This window comes from Camelus ferus, chromosome 25, assembly GCF_009834535.1.
Source record: "Camelus ferus isolate YT-003-E chromosome 25, BCGSAC_Cfer_1.0, whole genome shotgun sequence".
Lineage (NCBI taxonomy): Eukaryota > Metazoa > Chordata > Mammalia > Artiodactyla > Camelidae > Camelus > Camelus ferus.
The window spans coordinates 8561077-8579568 of NC_045720.1; the positions used below are offsets into that span (position 1 = coordinate 8561077).

Sequence of the window (18492 nt, forward strand, 5' to 3'; positions counted from 1 at the left end):
ATTTGTTTCTAAACTGGAGCTTGCCAATTACCAAAAAAAAAGAGTAACGATTCCGGAAAGGACAGTGAAGAAAGCTAAATTCTGACTATGATTTGAGAAGTAGTCTAGGGGAGCGAAGAGGCACAGATTTGTAAAGTGAATGACAGTCACATGTGCAAACCCAGAGTATCATTGTCTCAAGCACCAGAATGTGGTTCTCAGGAAGCTCAATGGGGAGAGCTTCGTTTTACAATCAAGCCCCTTTATTACTTGCTCTGGCACATTTGAATCAATAGTCAGCTGGACTTGCAGGAGCAGTCAGAGTATGCTATGGTTTTAAAGGATCCCTGAGAGCCAGTTTTCCCCAGAGCTGTAATCATCTCTGTCTTTGTATCCCGGTGCTTTCTCCCATTTCTCCCCCATGTATTCAGGTCCTACTCAGCTTCAAGCTTCTCCTTTTCAAAATGAGTTCTTTGGTGGACCCAATCCCTTCAGATTATTTCCTGTCCATCTCACATGCCCTTAAGGCATCTTCTTAGTACTCACACTCCATCCTTTCTATAATTTATTTATCTAGCTGAGACAGTCTTCCAACCTTTCAAATTTATAAATTGCTCTAAGGAGAAAAGACAATATTGTATAGTTATTTAATATTACCCAAAGGGCACAGCACAGGACAGAGCCTTCAATCTGTTTAATAATTTTTCTTAAATTTATTTCCAATGGAGTAGCAGAGATAAGATTTGCCTTCCCACCTGAAACAACTAAAAACAAACAAAATATATGAAACAATAGTTTTCAAGACACAGGGCATCAGGTATTGAAGGACAGTGATCCCTGAAAGACAGGAAGTAAATGAAACGAGTCTTTTGATTGCTTGAACATTATCTTGCTTTAAGAGAATTTTTAGACGTGGTTCAGGTTGGGAGAATCCAGATGGAAACTAGTTCAATCCCTGATTTGAGGTGATAGAGGTGAGAATCTGGGGAGACCAACATGGCTAGAGTTTGCAGGACACATGACCAGAGAGAAGAAAAGTTGCAGAGACAGAAAAACTCAGAGATCTGCAGAGGGTCCAGTCAGTGAGGAAACTACACTATGCTTGGGAAAGAACCGCCTGAAAGGATTGGTGCCTGGTGCCCACACAGGGCTGGGAATAGTGACTTTTCCCGCCAGCCAGACTGGAAAACATCATAGTTCATGGGACATTAGGCAGAGCAATCAGAAGGGTCTCGCTTCAGTAATGTGCAATAATTATCCCTAAATTATATGCTGCTCTAATTCTTCCTTAAAAAAATTCTTAAAAGTAAGACCAAAAGTCTACGAAGACACTTCTTCTTTTTTTAGATCCAAATGTTTATTTTTTGTGTTACAAGAATGAAAGTAAATCCAATCAGATAATGAAATAAACATACGAGGCAATTGGTCTTCGAGTAGGGATAAATTACTCTAAAAGAAATGAATCCTAGATAATTTTCCCTTCAAGTCAAGCGTCTTGTTGCTTAATAAATTTTTTGTTTGGAAAAAATAATGAGAAATGTTTTATATTAGAAAATATGAAGAAGTTATATTTGTGTATTGGAAAAGAATGTTCATAACAACCTTCCTGTAAAGCCGAAAACTAGAAACAACCCAAATGTCTGTAAGTAGATGAAAGGATAAACAAACTGTGGAATATTCGTCTGTTGAACTACTACCCATCAGTAGAAGGGAATGATCTATTGACAGATGTGCAATAACGTGGATGAATCCCAAGATCATTACGCTAAGGGAAATAAACAAAACAAAGACAGTATGCACTTGTATGGTCCCATTGATTGAAAACTCTAGAAGATGCAAATTGATACACAGTAACAGAAAAAAGTCAGTGGTTGCGTGGGGAGGAGGGGTAAGGATGTGGGAGGGAAATTATAAAGGGACACAATGAAACTTGGGCAGGTGTTCCTTTTCTTGATGGTGATGGTTTCACAGATGTGTACAAATACTGAATCTTTTCAAAGGTATGCATTAGATCTACGCAGTTCATTGTAGGTCACTCATAACTCAATAAAGCTATCTTTAAAACTGAGCACAAAAGAGGAGTCAGAAAGACAGGCAGAGAAAAGTGAGGAGCAGAATTACAGAGGGTCTGTCAGAAACCGGCAGTCAGAAAATTTTGACTTAAATTCCAGCTCCGATGCTTATAACTGTGGTCTTGAGCAAGTTACTCAAGCTCTGAGCCTCATTTCCACACTGGGGATAATGATTGTGGATACGTCACAGGGTTATCATGAGACTTTGAAAAAAAATGCATGTGTACATTTACTATCATTTCTTGTGCATAATGCTCATTAAACATCAGTCATTATGATGACGATGACAAAGATGAAGGAAGAAAGAAGGGGACTTTAAAAAGGAAGACAAAAGGAAAAAAAAGCAAGAAGGAGCAAAAAGAGAGGAAAAGAAACAATTAAGAGTCAATCGGTAATAAAACAAATAAGCAGATTTTTTAAATTCCAAAAGTGGCTGTAAAAATTAGTGCCTCCCTAAACTCTTGCCTTCATTTCTCTGGTTAACTCCTCAGGTAGGAATCAGCACCCTGAGTGATTTTGGAGGAAAATGTATTCACTGTGATCTAAAATCACCAGCTGGTATTCAGGATAAAATTAGATTTTCCCAAACTTCCACACAGATAGGCCCACCACCAAATAATTCAAACAAAGAATAGCTCAAAGAAATTGTCAAATCGCTCCACTCTCATTTCAGAACGTTTTCTAGTTGAACAGAGGGATGTTGTATAAGCTCATTTGGCTCCTACACTGAGCCAGTTTTATGTTATGGCTAAATACATAGAGGAGATCATTTTGTTTTTTTCCCCAAATGATAATTAATTTTTGGAATTGCCTTTCCCAACAAAGAGGCAAAAGCGATAATAACACAATGTTATCCAAAAACCAACAAGTCCTATCTCACTGAAGCTTAGATTCCAAGACTTTAAGGACATTAACTGTGCATGGGAGACGGAATAGGTCTGAATGGTTAAGGCTGTGTGGTGAAATAGAATGAGCACAAACTCTTCTGCCATTTACTAGCTGAGTAGCCTTGGGCAAGTCATCTAACCTCTCTGAGCCTCAGTTTCCTCATCTGTATAATGGAATTGTTAATATCTTGTAAGATTATTTGGATGACAGATAGAGATAATATGCATGAAACACTCAATAAATGTTAGTTTCTTTCTTCTCTCCCTCTCTTTCTTAAGGGCTTTGGTAACTAAGAGTAAATAGTGCCTGTCCAAGTAGAGGTTTGAGTTTAAAGAAGAAGATACAGATGTAACAATTTTTTTTTAATGCACAAGGTTTTGTGCTCTAAAACGTGAGATTACCTACATAATTATGTGTACTAAAAATCTGAGCAAGCCACAGTTTCATAGCAATATCAATCTTCTGGCCTCACCAATTATTTACAAAATGGTGACCACCTTGAGTTGGATCACTCTCAGGGATCCAGATCCTTCCAGACCCTCAGTTGTTGCCCAGGTCAAGGGAGTAGTCCAACAAGGCCACCACGTTCCTCTCTGCTACTTGTTCTTAGCTGATGGCATCTGCTTCCTAGGTATGTTCAACAATGTCAAATCATCACCCTCTGGGAACACATTTGATTTTTGGAAGTCACCAAGATGAGTTATCTGGCTGGACATCACCATTTAGGCAGCAAATACAGAGAGATTGCATTTTTGGTATTTTTCAAAAATAGACTCTGAAGATAATGTATAGGTGTCTGAGCTCAGTTGTTAAAGAATCGTGGTTGAGATGAGCACATAGTCCCCCAAGTTGACTAAGTTGAATTGACCTATAAGCATCATCAAGAAAAGCATCATTGTTTTATTTATTTTTCTGAATTATGAAGTGATGCCTTTCCATAAGAAATAGCTGTTTGCCTGCTCATTGATTAGGTTTTGCTTCATAGTTATAATGTAGATGTCATTAACATACATATGTCTTCTTGTGGATTAGTATGAAGTTAAAATATTGACTGAGACTGTAGTCCCTTCTAGGAAATAACCACAAGAGTCCATCTGTCCTCAACCCAAGTCAGACGTAAACAGCACGTCTGCTTATGGAATTTAAACGCAGTTTTGACAGATCCGAGTTAACAGCTACAATGAACTAGAGAGCATTCATTATTCTTCCCCTAGTATGGAAAAAAAAAAGGTCAACCATGGAAAGCAAGGTCTAAAATAAGACAAAACACAGTAAGAATGTACCAGAGCCCCAAGCACACTCAAAATGCCCCCTTTCCCCTACCTAACACAATCCAGTAAACAGCTTGGAGAGTCAGGTCAGTTACCTCCACTTGGCACCTGTGGTGACCCCAGGTTCAAGACAACCTCATTCCTGGACCGTGAGGGGAGTCAGGGCTCAGGGAGAAGCAGAGCAGCCTCTGTTGTTGGCCTGTGAGCCTTCACAGTGCTGCTGGTACCAAGACTTATAATTGCTAAGAATTAGGTTCTGTGTGAATCAGCAAGTTTGGGTCCTTTCTTTGAATGACAGTGACTCCTTCTTGTTCTGTGAGTTCACAATGCTGTAGGATGTGGGCCACAACCAAATGGCTACAGACACTCCAGTGGATGCGATTGGTGTGGACAGATGCTCGAGATCTTCTTTGAGTCATCATTGTGTAAAATTCTTCTTTCTGTTTCTTCTAAGGGGAAAATGTGTTCATACTGCCATGGTAATTTATGAAAATTATGACCATGTCCTGACATTCAGGTGGCGCCTTCCAGCCTGGCACCATGCTTGGTGCCCAGCAGGTCCTAAATGCCTGCTTTAGTTTGTAAAATGCTTGTTTCAAGCAAACAGAATCAGATATTGCTCCACTTAACACTTTGAACTGTTGATGTTTCCACATCTCATTCACAGTTTAGACCTTGACTTCCTTCAGGCTTGGGCCGTTTCCTTGAATTCCCAGGGCCTAGCACCATGCTTTGATTACAACAGCCATGCAATAAATGTTCATTATATTTCTAATATTTAGCTGTTGTGCCCTCTTAGGTTTTTGCTCAAGGGAACAATCATCTCATGGCTTTTGACCTTATAAGTGATTCATGATTTGCATTGACAAAGCTATGCAAGACCTTTGCATGTGATGCAAGTAACAATGAAACAGTTCCCCTCAGATCAATTCCTCTTTCCTCCATTTGTTAAAATGGAAGATCTTGGTAGTTTCTCTGGATAGAAAAAAGATAAACTCTGAAAAATGAACTAGTTATTGCCTTCTCACTTCACTCACAGCTTCCTGCACAGAGGCATCAGGACAAGTTACCAAACAATCTTGCCAAGGGAAGATCTTTCAGGAGAGTTGAAGAAAGCTTATCATTCCATTGGAGACAAGGACATAATTGGATTTATTAGGATATGAAGAAACAAAAGTAAAGGATGCCCCAGACACCAGGCTCCTTAAAGGCAGGGCAGTGCCTTATTCATTTCTGGGTCCACCTCGTGCACCATGGTACTTGTCCTTTGCCCTCAGGGGCAACTCAGTTAGGGTGCTGTCCACATTTGTTGGTATCACTGCCCTTGTTGAAAATAGACACAAATGAGTCAGTTGGCTTAAGAAATCAGTGATTCAGTAGTTGCTCGGGGATTTCCGGAAATTCTTACCCATTTCCTCTGCCCCTCACAGAAATTGTCTCTTCATGTAATAAGAGAGAGAAGACAGTCGGTTTCTGGAAGGAGCCATACATAACAGGGCTAGAATGGATTTTTAAAATCATTAAGCCCTATATGCCCACTAGAATTACATTCACATTGGCAGGTTGTATCCAGATATCCTAGGGGCAATGTTCTAGTTATGAGAACTTGAACCATTTGCTTAAGCTGTATGAGACTCAGTTGCTTCCCCTATAAAATGGAAATTATGATTCCCATCTTGATCAGTTACTTTGAAAACTGCAAGAGAAGACGTGTATAAACACCAGAAGTACCACCACCAAGCGGGACTTTGATGATGCGAGTTTTATCCTTTTTCTCCTACTAGATAGTCAGAGTCCAAACCTACCATCCAGAAGGACACTGTGGGATTCTTCTACAAGGAAATGGGCGGAGGCGCTCCCTATAGAAGGCTGAAAGCCACCTGCACGGACTGACATATGGGGGCCACTCCAACATTACAGCCCTTGAGTGGTTCCAAACTGGCCCACTGAGCAGCTGCTTCTAACACAGGGTGGCAGATATTACGCTGGGTGGTGATGTATGCTATGGAGGAATGAGGCCATGTCCGGAAGCACCTGGAGAGATGCATGAAGGCTTCTCATAGGAGAAGACACCAGAGGAGTAAGGCTTAGTTACCTGGATGAGATTTGAGCAACAGGACACAAGATACAAAACACCAAGGCACAGGAGAGTGGGGAAAGAGCTGTGGGAGACAGCAAGTAGACAGTGAGGCTAGACCATAAGGTGGGGTTTGGAAAGTGAAAGGAAATCCATATATGATGGCCTCGAGGGTTTTGCTGTGCAGGAAGGAGAACATAATTTGAGGGAATAGAGAGCAATGAAAAGACTTCAAGTTAGGGAGTAACGTGATCAGATCTGTGTCTTGGAAATACTGGATAGGGAATAAGAGTGTGTATTTAGTGAGGATTGAGAGCTAGAAGCAGATAGAGCTGCCAGAAAATGGTTTCAAATCTACAGGTGAAAGCTAAAGCAGAAACAAAGTAGAGGGAGACGAGTAGGTGGATGTGAGATTTATTAAGAAAGTAAAATCTACAGACTTAGGATGACCCAGCTGTGGAATGTGGGGGAAAGAAAGACAACAAAGATGAGATCAAGGTTTCTGGCTTGAGGAATGGTGCGAATGGTTCCCCCAAGATAGGGAACAGAGATTTGGGGAGCTGCTAAGGAAATGATGAGTTCAATGTGGGAGTTGAATTTGAGGAGTTGGAGTTTGAGGACGGCCTGAGACTTCCGAACGGAGATGCTCAGTAAACATCTGTATTAGGAGACCTACTGGCATTCATGACTAGGAGGATGACCCTCCCACATTCCTACTGAATTTGACCACCTACCTTCTCTGTTTCCAGTACTTCGTCTTCACGGGGGTGCTGGCCATGGTGACATGTGCGGTTTTCCTCCGACTTAATTCCGTCCTGAAGCTGGCTGTGCTGCTGATTATGATCGCTATCTATGCCCTGCTGACTGAGACCATCTATGCAGGACTCTTTCTGCGCTACGACAACCTGAACCACAGTGGAGAGTAAGTGTCCAGTCAAATCCCTAGTTTTCAGTTTCATCATGTATTTGCATTACAGATTAATTAATGCATTAAATTTTGGACTAAATCACAGCTTAGGTGTGGCCAAATCTAATCATGGATGGTCTCTTCAACCTTAATAGCTCCAAAACTGGAGGGTTTGATTCTAATTTGGCTGTAGCAATATTAATAATAGGAGACACTGTGCATGGAGTACTTACTAGCCTCCCTGTATTTTGTTATTTTGGAAATACAGAAAAATACAAAAAAAAAAAAACCAATATCTTAGCCTAGATTCCTTACATAACAGAGCCTGAGGCAAGCATGAAGTGCTAATGCAAACCCGGGGCAGCAGAAGTCAGGGAAAAGAGAAGTGAAGAAGAGGGTGGGAGGTAAATACTAGTTAATGCCATATTGTGCTGACCAGAATGAACTGCAAAGAGATTCAGCTGGTGCCTTGGAAGATGCGCTCATTTGGCCAATTGGAATATCCCTGTGTAGGCGGTGAGGTAAGGAAAAGCATCTCAAATGGAGGAGGGGAGAGGAATCTGCTGGCCTCTTCCCTCTCCTTTCTCCCATTGGTCGCAGTTCACGCCCTGGATGTGCTTCCTGGTGACATCACCTGGCCCCTTCCACAGCCCCGGGGTAAAGCAGACCCCACACCTGCCTGGTGGAGCTTCTTCTGAGTTGGAAGTGGCGGGAGGAGCCAGACACTGAGCATGTGGCTGATCAGCCTCGGGGGCAGGAAGCACATAGGTCTCACTGAGACCAGAATAAGTGCCCAACAGTCTGAGAGAAAGAGGAGGTCAAGATAGTTCAAGAAGCCTCAGAAAATACGTCTGATGCTAATAATGTGAGCATCTATGAAGCAACCCGTGGGAATAAACAATGCTAAGAATTAGTTGTGCTTACTTCTGCATTTTTAAATGTAGAAAGCATTGCAGATATTGTTGAAGTTCCCTTCCCCAACATTGTTCTTTTGCCCTCCTCCCAAGAGTCAACATCAAATGCACTTAACATATATCCTTCCCATCTCTGTGTTTTACATATAATTAGTTATGTCTGTATTTATAAATTATTTATAAAATTCTTGTGTGGTAGTGCAATATTGTATCTTTTTAGATCCATCTAGGCTCATTTCTACAGATCTGATTCCTGTTAGCTGTTGTATGTACATATTATACAATATGAACACACCAAAGTATATTTATCCTTTGACCTATTAGAAGGTTATCAATGCCTCCGTGATCATCATTGAACATGTCTCCTGGGGTTTATATCTAAAAGCACATTTGCTGGATTGTATCTTCATTTCCCACTTTTTAAAATATTGCCAAATGGCTCTCCAACAAAGTGGGAACAGTTTCTCTCTTAATAAGCAGCAGTCCTTGTAATTCCTATTGAATTTATGAGTGAGAATTTTGTCTCATCACTTTCATTAATCGTTCCTTGATCGTGAGTAATAAGTTTGTGTATCTCTTTATTGTTGTTGATTGACCATTTTCAGTAAACTTCCAGGTCATACCCTTTGCCTGCGTTTCTATTAGGTTGTTTGCCTTTTTTTTACAGGTTTCACAAAGTTTCTTTATAAATGCTAGATATTAATTTGTGTCTGCTTTGCTTATACATCATTCACTTTACATCCATTGCCCTATTTAACCTTCACAGCAACAATCTGAGGGACATAGGCTCAGAGAGATTCCACAATTACCCAGGTGCACACAGCCCGTAGGTAACAGATGTGGATTCTAGCTCAAGTCTTTCTGCCTCCAAAGTCCATCTTTCTAAACACTGCATATATCTCTCATAGATAAGGTGAAGAATCTCTCACCATATGCCCAGGGTTCAGAGAAAGCCAAAACAGTTTCAAATTAGGTAAACTAGTTAGTGGCAGCAGATGTCCCATGGCCAAGCAGAAACCAGCACAAAAGGAGGCAAAGAGATGTATGAACAAAATAGGCCACCTTTGTGGCAAAATAAAGACTAAACCATCTAAAATCTATTCATTCCAAGGGAAACACTGTATTAATGGAGCATTAATGGAGCAAACCAGGGCTTTGGCTTCAAATCCAGACTCTCCTGAATTAGAAATTACCCTCCCATCTCTGGATCTCAGTGAAATGGAATAACTAAACTGCTATGGGGCTGCGTGAGGCTCTGATGTGCCTGGCACAGAGTAGGTGACCAATATCTGTTCATTCCTGTCCCCCCCCCCCTTTTTAGGAGAGAGGTTTCGTTCTAAATTCTGTTTTGCGCTGTTAAGGAAACACCTACAGTTAAATTATTAAGTAGGATTGTGAAAGTAAGCGTAATCCCAGATCCACTGCTGCTGACGTTCAGGTGCTTTTCTCAGCTTCTTCCTGGCTCAAGGTCAATCATCGGTTCATCTTGCATTGACTCACACTCTGCTATCAACAGAATTAAATTAAGAAGGCATGGAAGAGCTCGTCCAGCCCTTCCCTCTCAGCTGAGTTATAAATCAGCAGGTCAGCAGTCACTGTGCATCCATTTGGCAGCCACGGTCTGCTCGTGCTGTTGGGATTCAGCCAGCCCTCTAGGAGCTCACATTGGTTCAGGGCATTCCTGCTGGTTGTTCCTGGGGGTCAGGTACAACTCTGGGAAAGTACAGAGAACCTTGCACAGGGCAGCCTGTCTGCTTCCACATTGAGATGATCCCAAATACCACAGATTCTCCCTCTGCTCCTGAGGCCCTCTCCACGACAACCCCCTATGACACTGAGCCCAGAACAGGTGAGGCACCCTCACTCCCAATATCTTATTAGTCCCTAGAGATGCATCCTCTTCAGCATCCCTTGTAGTGAAGACTATATCATGACACTTGTGAGTACAGGCTTAGGAACTAAACTACCTATGTTCAAATCCCAGCTCCATCATCGGCCAGCTGTGTGCAAATTAGGTACAAGTGACAACTCTCTAAGCCCTGTTTTCCCATCCATAAAGTGGGGATAATAATGGTTCCTATGTTGTAGTAACAGATGAGAGATCAGCTGTGATCATGGAAACTTAGCACAGGGCCTGGCATAGAATAGGCACTTGATTAATACTAACAATTATCATTGGACATGACTCCTTCTATACCACAAAAACTGCTATTCTAGAAATATCCTTACTCTCATCTCTGGACTGTAGTACCCTAAGTGACGTCCCAGCCTCCACTCTCAGTCCACCATCCTCAATGCCATCAAAGCCATCTGGCCAACTCATTATCCTTCTTAAAATCTTCAGGTACTCCCTGTTGCCTCTAAGGAGCTAGAAGTTCTACCTGTTTGTCAAGAACTTCAAAACTCTCTCTGGAGTCCCACTGACTTCTCCAGTCTTATCTCCTCCAACTCCATAGGTCATCCCTGTAGCCCGTATTCCTGCCATGGGAAACCAGGTGCTGTTTACCAAATGAGCTTCTGCATATACTGAACCCCCATCTGATATGTCCATCTTTTTCTGACCCATCATACTCAAGGACTTCTTCCTCAGGGAAGCCCTGTTTGAATCATTCCTCTTTTTCTAACCTGTGCACATAATTTTTTTTATCATTGCAGTTTGTTACAATTTCCATGTCTTCCTCTTCCATTAGAATAGGAGCTTCTGAGGGAATGGGCTAGTACTCGTGTTCGTATTTGGGGCACTTAGTGGAGAATCTGGCAGCAGGTGTTCAATTAAATATTTGTTGAAAGAAATGTGAAATGAATGAGTGACTGGTAGAATGTCAGCTCATTTGGAATCATAGTATGCTATTAACCATAGTGAGCTAAGTGTCATCTACCTAGAGCCCTGGGATTTTTGCTCACCGTCACCCATAAACCATGTGCTCCCCATTCTGTAAGCACAATTTGCTTTCAGACTTAAGTGTCACACCTTTGCTATGGGCTTTGCTAGGCCCTGCAAACTCAGAGATGAATAAAACACTACAAGGAACTTACGGGCAAGCAATTATAAGTAAGTGCATCTTGGAGGGCAGGGTGGCTACTGAAAAGCATCACTGAGGTCTGGATTGATAGCCAGCCTTCATCACTCACTAGATCCGTGAACTGGAGCGTGTCACTTAACATCTGGGTCTCAGTTTCTTCTTCACTAGAATAGGGATAATAATATTTTAAGTGTTGACATGTATGAAAGCAGGCAATGTATGCAGAGTTGTTAGAGGTATGGCATAAATCTGCACTAAGCAAATGCAGTCATTAGTATGGCAACAGAATAAAAGATAAATTCAAACTGGCTGGTTTATTTTGGGTTTCACGGGAGGGAAACTAATAACTACATTAAAATTTGGCATCGGATACATGATGGCTAATGCTCTGAACTTGGTGCCTGAGATGTGAATTCTCATCCTGGCTGATACAAATCTGCTGTGTGACCTTGAGCAAGCGCCTTCTTCTCTCTGAGCCTCAGTCTTCTACCTATAAAGTAAAAGGCTTGCAAGGACTATTATACCAAGTATACATAATATGGAATAGGATGGATCCATTAAACTCACATTGCAAAGTATTTAATGATAAGGGATTGTTTTCATAATACATAATAAGCCCAAAAGTAGGTTGCAAAACTGTATGAACCATACAATCCTAAATTTGTAAACATAACTATGTTTTTGCCTGAAAGAAAAGGAAATGACATTGAGTTGATTCCAAAATATTAACTGTTGTCTGGGTGGTGGGCTTAAGGAGAATTTTTATTTATTTATTTGTGAATTTGTATTAGCTTCCAAATTTACTACCATCAGCATGTGTACCTCTATAATGATTAACCCTCAAATTAAATATAAATTTTTATGAGACATCTGATAAGATGATCTCTAAAGATTGTGATAGCCCTGAGAACTACAATATTCTACATGTGTTTTTTACTTAATTATACCCTTTTCTATTAGCATAGGGAAAGGGTAGTATTAATTCAGTGATTCTATTAATACATATAAATTATTTCAAGATGTCCTTGGTTTTATGTCTCAACCACCCAATATCTAGCAAAGTATTACAATTTTGTAAATATTTTAGCCATTTGGGTCTCTTTGGAAGTTCTTCAAATAATCATAGAAACTACAAAAATTAAAATCTCCTCTAAATTCAAATCACAGTTCTTTCTGGGTGTCCTTTGGCCTGGCTGACTTACTGTGCACATTCTGCAGTCTCCTCTCAGGTCATATTTTTTCCATCTGAAATACATCCTAAAGATTCAAAGACCGTTCATAATGTTCCTTTACTTTTCTTCCAAATTTGATCTCGTCATCTCTCTATTTTTGGTCAACCACTGCTTTCAAAATGATTCAAGAGGTATTTATGTTTTCTCTTGAAAGTATTTTTTTAAGTGATAAATTGCTGAGCTTAAAAAAGTCTTCTGTATCACAAAGAAAAGGATATCAGAAGTGCTAGTCAGAGCAGGAGGTCAGGCTGTGTTCAAGAGGAGCTAAACATAGGACATCTCCCATTCAAACTAAGCCATGTGAACGAGTGATTTTTTAAAATGCCACCAGCAGAAGCAATATCATGTACTGGGAGTTTTACGGGGTAGAGAGAGACGGATGTGAGCCACGCACCACGCCAAGCACATTACCAAGATTTGGTCAACGAATTCTCACAATTACAGAGGTAAATATTATTAGCGTCTTTCACAGGGCAAGGGACTGAGGCTCAGAGATACTGAGTGACTTGTCCAAGATCGAGCAACTGGTTTGTAGCAGACCCGAGCTTGGAACCTGGGGTCTGCATGAGTACAAAGCTCATGACTTTAATTATTTTATCAGGAATCCACAAACTTCAGGAGCCAAAGAATTAAGTGACATGAAGGAAAGGGTGGCACTGGAATGAGCATATTCCCCCAAACAAGCACTATGGTGACTGGGACTGAATGAATCCTAGTCCCTAAAATTCTGAATGACAATATTCGGCTCACAGCCCAACCCTCTTCACTTCAGCACTGGCGGTGGACAGCTCTACCTCATCTGAGCACCCTCTCCTACTTAGCCTGCATGTAGCCTCAAACTTGATTTATGATGTTTACTTATCCTCCCTACACTAGAGGCTTGCAAACAGCTAGCTAAGCAAGATATATGTCAAGGACCTTTAGAACCCTTCCCACCTTTTCCTCCCAAAGTCTTATCAACCTGTGATACTCAGCTCTTGAGTCTTCCCTGGACATCCAGCCTGTGTTACTTTCTCTTCCCATATATCCCCATGGCAACAAGGATGAATCTTCACTATGGGGTGTATTGTGTAATGAAATTATCTGTCTACGTGATTCTTTCCTTTACTGGACTCTTTTGAGGACAAAGACAAGGCGCCTTCTTCAGTTCTGTATCCTAGCACATGCCTGGTACACAGTCGATGCTCAATAATTTATGTGCTTCATCAGGGCTACAAAAAAGAAACATAATAACGAGTATCATCTATTATTAGCATTTTATCTCCAAGGAAAAGCAGGTGGAAGCAGGAATTCACAAATCTGAATCTTGTTTCAGCCCACAGAGTTCCTCGGTCCTCTAGGTCCCCAGGTGCACAATACTCCCCAAGAGAAAACACGTTTCCTTTCCTAAGTCCCTATCCTACCTGGAGGGGCTTGGCCCTGTGTAAAAGGGCCTAAGAAGGTCTTTTAGCATAAAGGTAGGTGAGAAGCTGGCCATGGCAACTGGGTTCATGCCCCCATTTCCCTTAGCCCCATGTTACTCCTGGTAGTCTCCAGTGACAATAGAAAAGGGAAAGCTGGAGACCACCTGGGTGCAGCCAAATTAATGCTCGTTCTACTCTCTCTGAGCACTACATCTCGTCTACGATGGCCCCATTGTGTCCTTAAGCCACAGCAGAGTTAAGTCACCTCTGAGTGAGTTCTGAGTATATGTATGCTTGTGGTTGGGAAGCTATAAAACCAAGGAGTGATGTGACCTGATTTTTGTGAGCAGCCAAGTAGAAAAGAGATTGTAGAGGTTAACATTATGAGGTAACCACAAATCACAGTGACTGTATTCAGGTGGTAGAGATAGACATGGAGAAAAGGAAATGCACTGGGGATATATTTTGGTGGAAGTGTGGACAGGATTTGGATATTGGGGTGGTGAAGTCTGACTCAGTTTTGGTTTTGTTTTTGTCCCAAGCACCTGGATGAATGGATGAACAGGCATTTAGGAGAAACCTAAAGGACTAGAACAGGAGACCATGGAAAGCAAGTCACCATACCCATAGAGATGATTTGTCTTCAGCATTTTTACTTTGGGCTTTCTTCTTTAGCCAATGGAAACCTGTCAAGGGGACTGTTTATTTCCACAAGCCACCTGTGTCCAGACAGAAAGTATTTGGAATCAAACAAGGGATTCCTTAGCCTTTTTCTAAATTCCTTTGATGGATGATTGTCATGTCAGTGGCTAAATACGCACTTGCTGCTGCCCATACTCAGCTGCCTTCCAGCTTGGTCTTTGGAAAGCCCAAGACAGGCCAAGTCAGTGACACCCCAGCTTATGTCCCCATTAGAACTGTGAATAGAGTGTTGGAGGTTCCCTCCAAAAGGAGATGACACAAAAGGAATGAGGTTTTATTAAAAGATAAAAGAATCAAGATGGGGTTAACAATAGTGCAAAAAATTGAAATTAAAATTGATATAAAAACTTGAGCATGATTCTTAGAGCACTTAGAGCAGGAACTGCCATGTAGCAAGCACTATATACCCACCTCTTAAATAGGATAACATCTAAAGAAAAAGAGGGAATGCTTGTCTTCACATGGATTTTTGTGACAAGAAAGTATAAGAGCTCTTTGAAATCTAGAAAAAGTGTTCTGCAAATAGAATACATCACTATTAATGTGAGAGCATTGTCTAGTTGCTGGATTCTAGAGTCTTCCACCAGGTGAGACCTACATGATCTCATACCGTGGGGGACAACTGATTTCTGAATTAGCCTGTGTGAACGTCCTGGGAGCAGACCTTATCACATACTGCATGCTCAGAAAACAACTGCTTCTTTCTTTTTATCCAATGTCAGTCTGAGCATCAGTTTCCTAGAGAGTGTCCTTGAAATCCCTCCATGGTTGTCAGTAACCATGCCACCATTTGCACTTCTTCTTTCAACAGAGATTTCCTGGGGACCAAGGAGGCATCGCTGCTGCTGATGGCCATGTTCCTCCTCGCTGTGTTCTACCATGGACAGCAGGTAATCTGACGTTTTCCTCTGATTACCTTGGTTACCCAGCATCCCCATTGCTGTAAAATTGGCCCGAGAGACCTCCACTCATCTCTGCAATAAATGGCTTTTAGTTGCTTGCAGGAGGTTGTGATTCTTAATGAATCAATTCCTAACATGTACCACTTAATAAAAAACTAAATGCAGATAATTTGGAGAGCAGTATGGTTTTCACTCCCTTTAGGTGTATCTCTTTCAATGAGATCATTGTCCAAAAAAAAAAAAAAAACAGCTGTGCTCTGGAGCCCAGTCCATCTTTCTTTGGTCTATGTGCACTTCAAAAAAAAAGTAATCAAGAACAGAGAAAAACAAAACAGGAAGACTAACAGCCAGAGCAGAAATAGAAACATATCACTGAGAAATCACCATGGAAACAGGGAGGAAATGAACCCTGAAAAAGCAGAGATGAAACAGCCCAAAACCTCAGGAACCTAGAGATACATACACAAAGTTGTTTGTAATAAAGCGGGATGGAAAAGTGTAGTCAAGGGGGGAAAACAGTGAATAAAACTTGTCAATTCAAGAAAGGGGGACAAGAATTAACATATATCAAGCTCCTACTGTGTGCCTAGCATTTCACTCCTATTTTCTCATTTAATCCTCTCAACGATCAGGAATGGTCATGATTATCAATCCTGTTTTACAGATGAAAAAAGTCCAGCTGCTCAGCCAGTAAGTGAGAAATGTAGAATTCAAACCCAGATCTGTCTCCAAAGCCCACCTGCCCACTTTCTAGACTGGGGAAAGACAGAAAAGAATTATCTGCAAATCATCACAACAGCCAAGGGCATTCAATCCTGCCATATGACTTTCACTTGCTTTTCAATTTTAGCTGAACGTATGGTGAAACAGTCAGCCAAATGTCAAAGTCTGGCCATTTGCAGAATTCCTACATTTAGGTCTTTCTGGTTAACTGTGAGAGCTGGGGCCATGTCTTCCACTCCTTGATGGCTTCTGTTTTGCGGAGAGAACTGCTTTGTCTGATGTGTAAATGACAACCCATTTGGGAGCTGTGGAGACAGAATCAGACAAGGCAAGTCTATAGAGAAACATAACGTACGTTCCAACACACTGACAAGTGAGACATTCTTGGAGACAGTGACGGGAGAGCACATTCAGAGTAGGGGGTCCTCATTCCATAATAAGATGGATGTATTTGCTCTGTCACCTTAGGGAATTACTTTGTGCCCCATCAGTGCCTCTTTCCTCAAAACCCTTCTAACAGTCTAATTCAAGTTATTCTATTCTCCACTTCTCCTGGGAAACCAGATAACCTAATCACATGAAGAATGTGTATAAAGTATGAGTGTATAAGGGAATAGTGAGGGCCTGAATACTTAAGTGTCATCTGATATTTTTCTTTTTTGTTATCAACTTTCCAAAGGTTTTGAAATTACATAACCACATCCCCCGTGACTGTAGCAGTTACAGATACAAGTTTTGGAGTGGGGTGGGTAATATTCAGACCCCAACTCTGCCACTCAGTAGCTACAGGACCTTCAGTCATTTGCTTAACTTTCTGAGTCTCACTTTTCTCACCTATAACATGGGTGTGACAGAGTGATGGAAAGGTTAGCTGTCTTGATTGTGGTGGTGGTTTCATGAGTGTATACATCCATCAAAATTTGTCAGATCGTACACCTGAAATACGTGTAGTTTACTATACAGGAATCATACCACAATAAAGGTGTGTAAAAAATGGGTGTGATAACAAATTCTATGGGCTTGTTATAGTACTATACAAGAATACAATTATACTTCTCCCAGTGGTTTGCACGTAGACTAAGTGCTCAAAAATTGTGAGCTATTAATATTTTTCTTTGAAAGCAAGCGTCTGAGACAAACAGAGAAAGTATTATTATCTATCTGGTCCCAAGGCAGCAGCAGAGACTCAAGTCACTTGAGGTCACAAAGCCAATAATGAGAACCAGACAGAAACAGGAAGCCAAATGCTCTTCTAGGTCCATTCACTGTCTGTTAGAGGATGCTTGAGTGCCACCTATTCATAGCATCTGTCAGAGTCCTGTTCATCCGGATCAAGTCTGTCCACTCCTGAGTTTGCTAACTGCTTCCACCGTCTTCCCTCTGTGACTCAGAGGCCCTCTATTTTCATTAAAGGCTGAGTAATCCCCGCTGATGCCTGGTACGCGGCAGCAGCCTGGTGGGAGCGTGTGTAATTTTACGTCTCCAGAGTGACGGAGGCGGTTATGTAACGGAATAATTGGGAGATTTCATCTTGCACATATGTGGAAGCGATATGCCAAACACTTCCTCCTCCTCCAAGGCAGGTGAATATTCTGAACATCGGACACGGGGAGCAGTCGGGTGCTTCCCGCCTCGTGCCTAATTCGCTTGCAGCTGTGCGGTTTAGGCTTTGCTTCAGCATCTCCATTTATAGCACAGGAAGTCATACCCCTGCACGGAGACAGAGGTTAATGAAGTCAGAGCCCCGGCACTTACTTCCGGGTCTGATAAAGACGGGCACTGGAATTGTGCCGCTTAGAAAGAAAGACCCAAGCCATGGAACCTATTTTTTTTTTTAATAAAATTTTCAACTTTAAGAATAGCAGAATCCTAGAGTACTCATCATGAGTGTATAAAGCATTCAGATGTTAGTCACCATCCAGGGATAAAATGGACCAAATATTCTTGGTTTGCATCCCAGTGATGCTACTGGGAGAACAGGTGACCTTGAGATGCTCAGCCTCCCAGATCTGCCATTTCTTTACCTGTAAAGTGAAAGGGCTAACAGCTATCTATCAAGAATTGGAGAACAGCTGAATGAGGTCATGTACATAGAGTGTAGAGGTTAAAAGCCAAAGCAAGCTTGGAGTCACAATGCCTTGAGTTCAAAGCCAGACTCTATTTGTGAGATCTTGGCCGCTTGACTTCGCTTTCCTGTGCCTCCATTTCCTCAGCTGTGAAATGGGCATAAAAAGTAAGTACCTCCTTGTGGAGCTCTTGTGTGATTAAATGACCTTCAGTATGATTAAAGTGCTTAGAACAGTGCCTGGTCCAAGGCAAGAACTCTGCCAGCGTTCGTTATCATCATGTGATAGGAGCCTGGCATAAAACATGCAAACAATGGGGTGCTTTTATTTTTT

The 18492-nt window shown here is 41.5% G+C and overlaps 1 protein-coding gene across 2 annotated transcripts in view; it reads left to right on the forward strand.

Moving 5' to 3' along the window:
• Window positions 1-18492, forward strand: part of ADCY8 (adenylate cyclase 8) — a 150904-nt gene that overhangs the window by 109415 nt on the left and 22997 nt on the right. For both annotated transcript variants that reach the window (XM_032467722.1, XM_032467721.1), the window contains 2 exons: window positions 7037-7209; window positions 15280-15358. In XM_032467722.1, the coding sequence (XP_032323613.1) occupies window positions 7037-7209; window positions 15280-15358 (252 nt within the window). The remainder of the gene's footprint in view (window positions 1-7036; window positions 7210-15279; window positions 15359-18492) is intronic.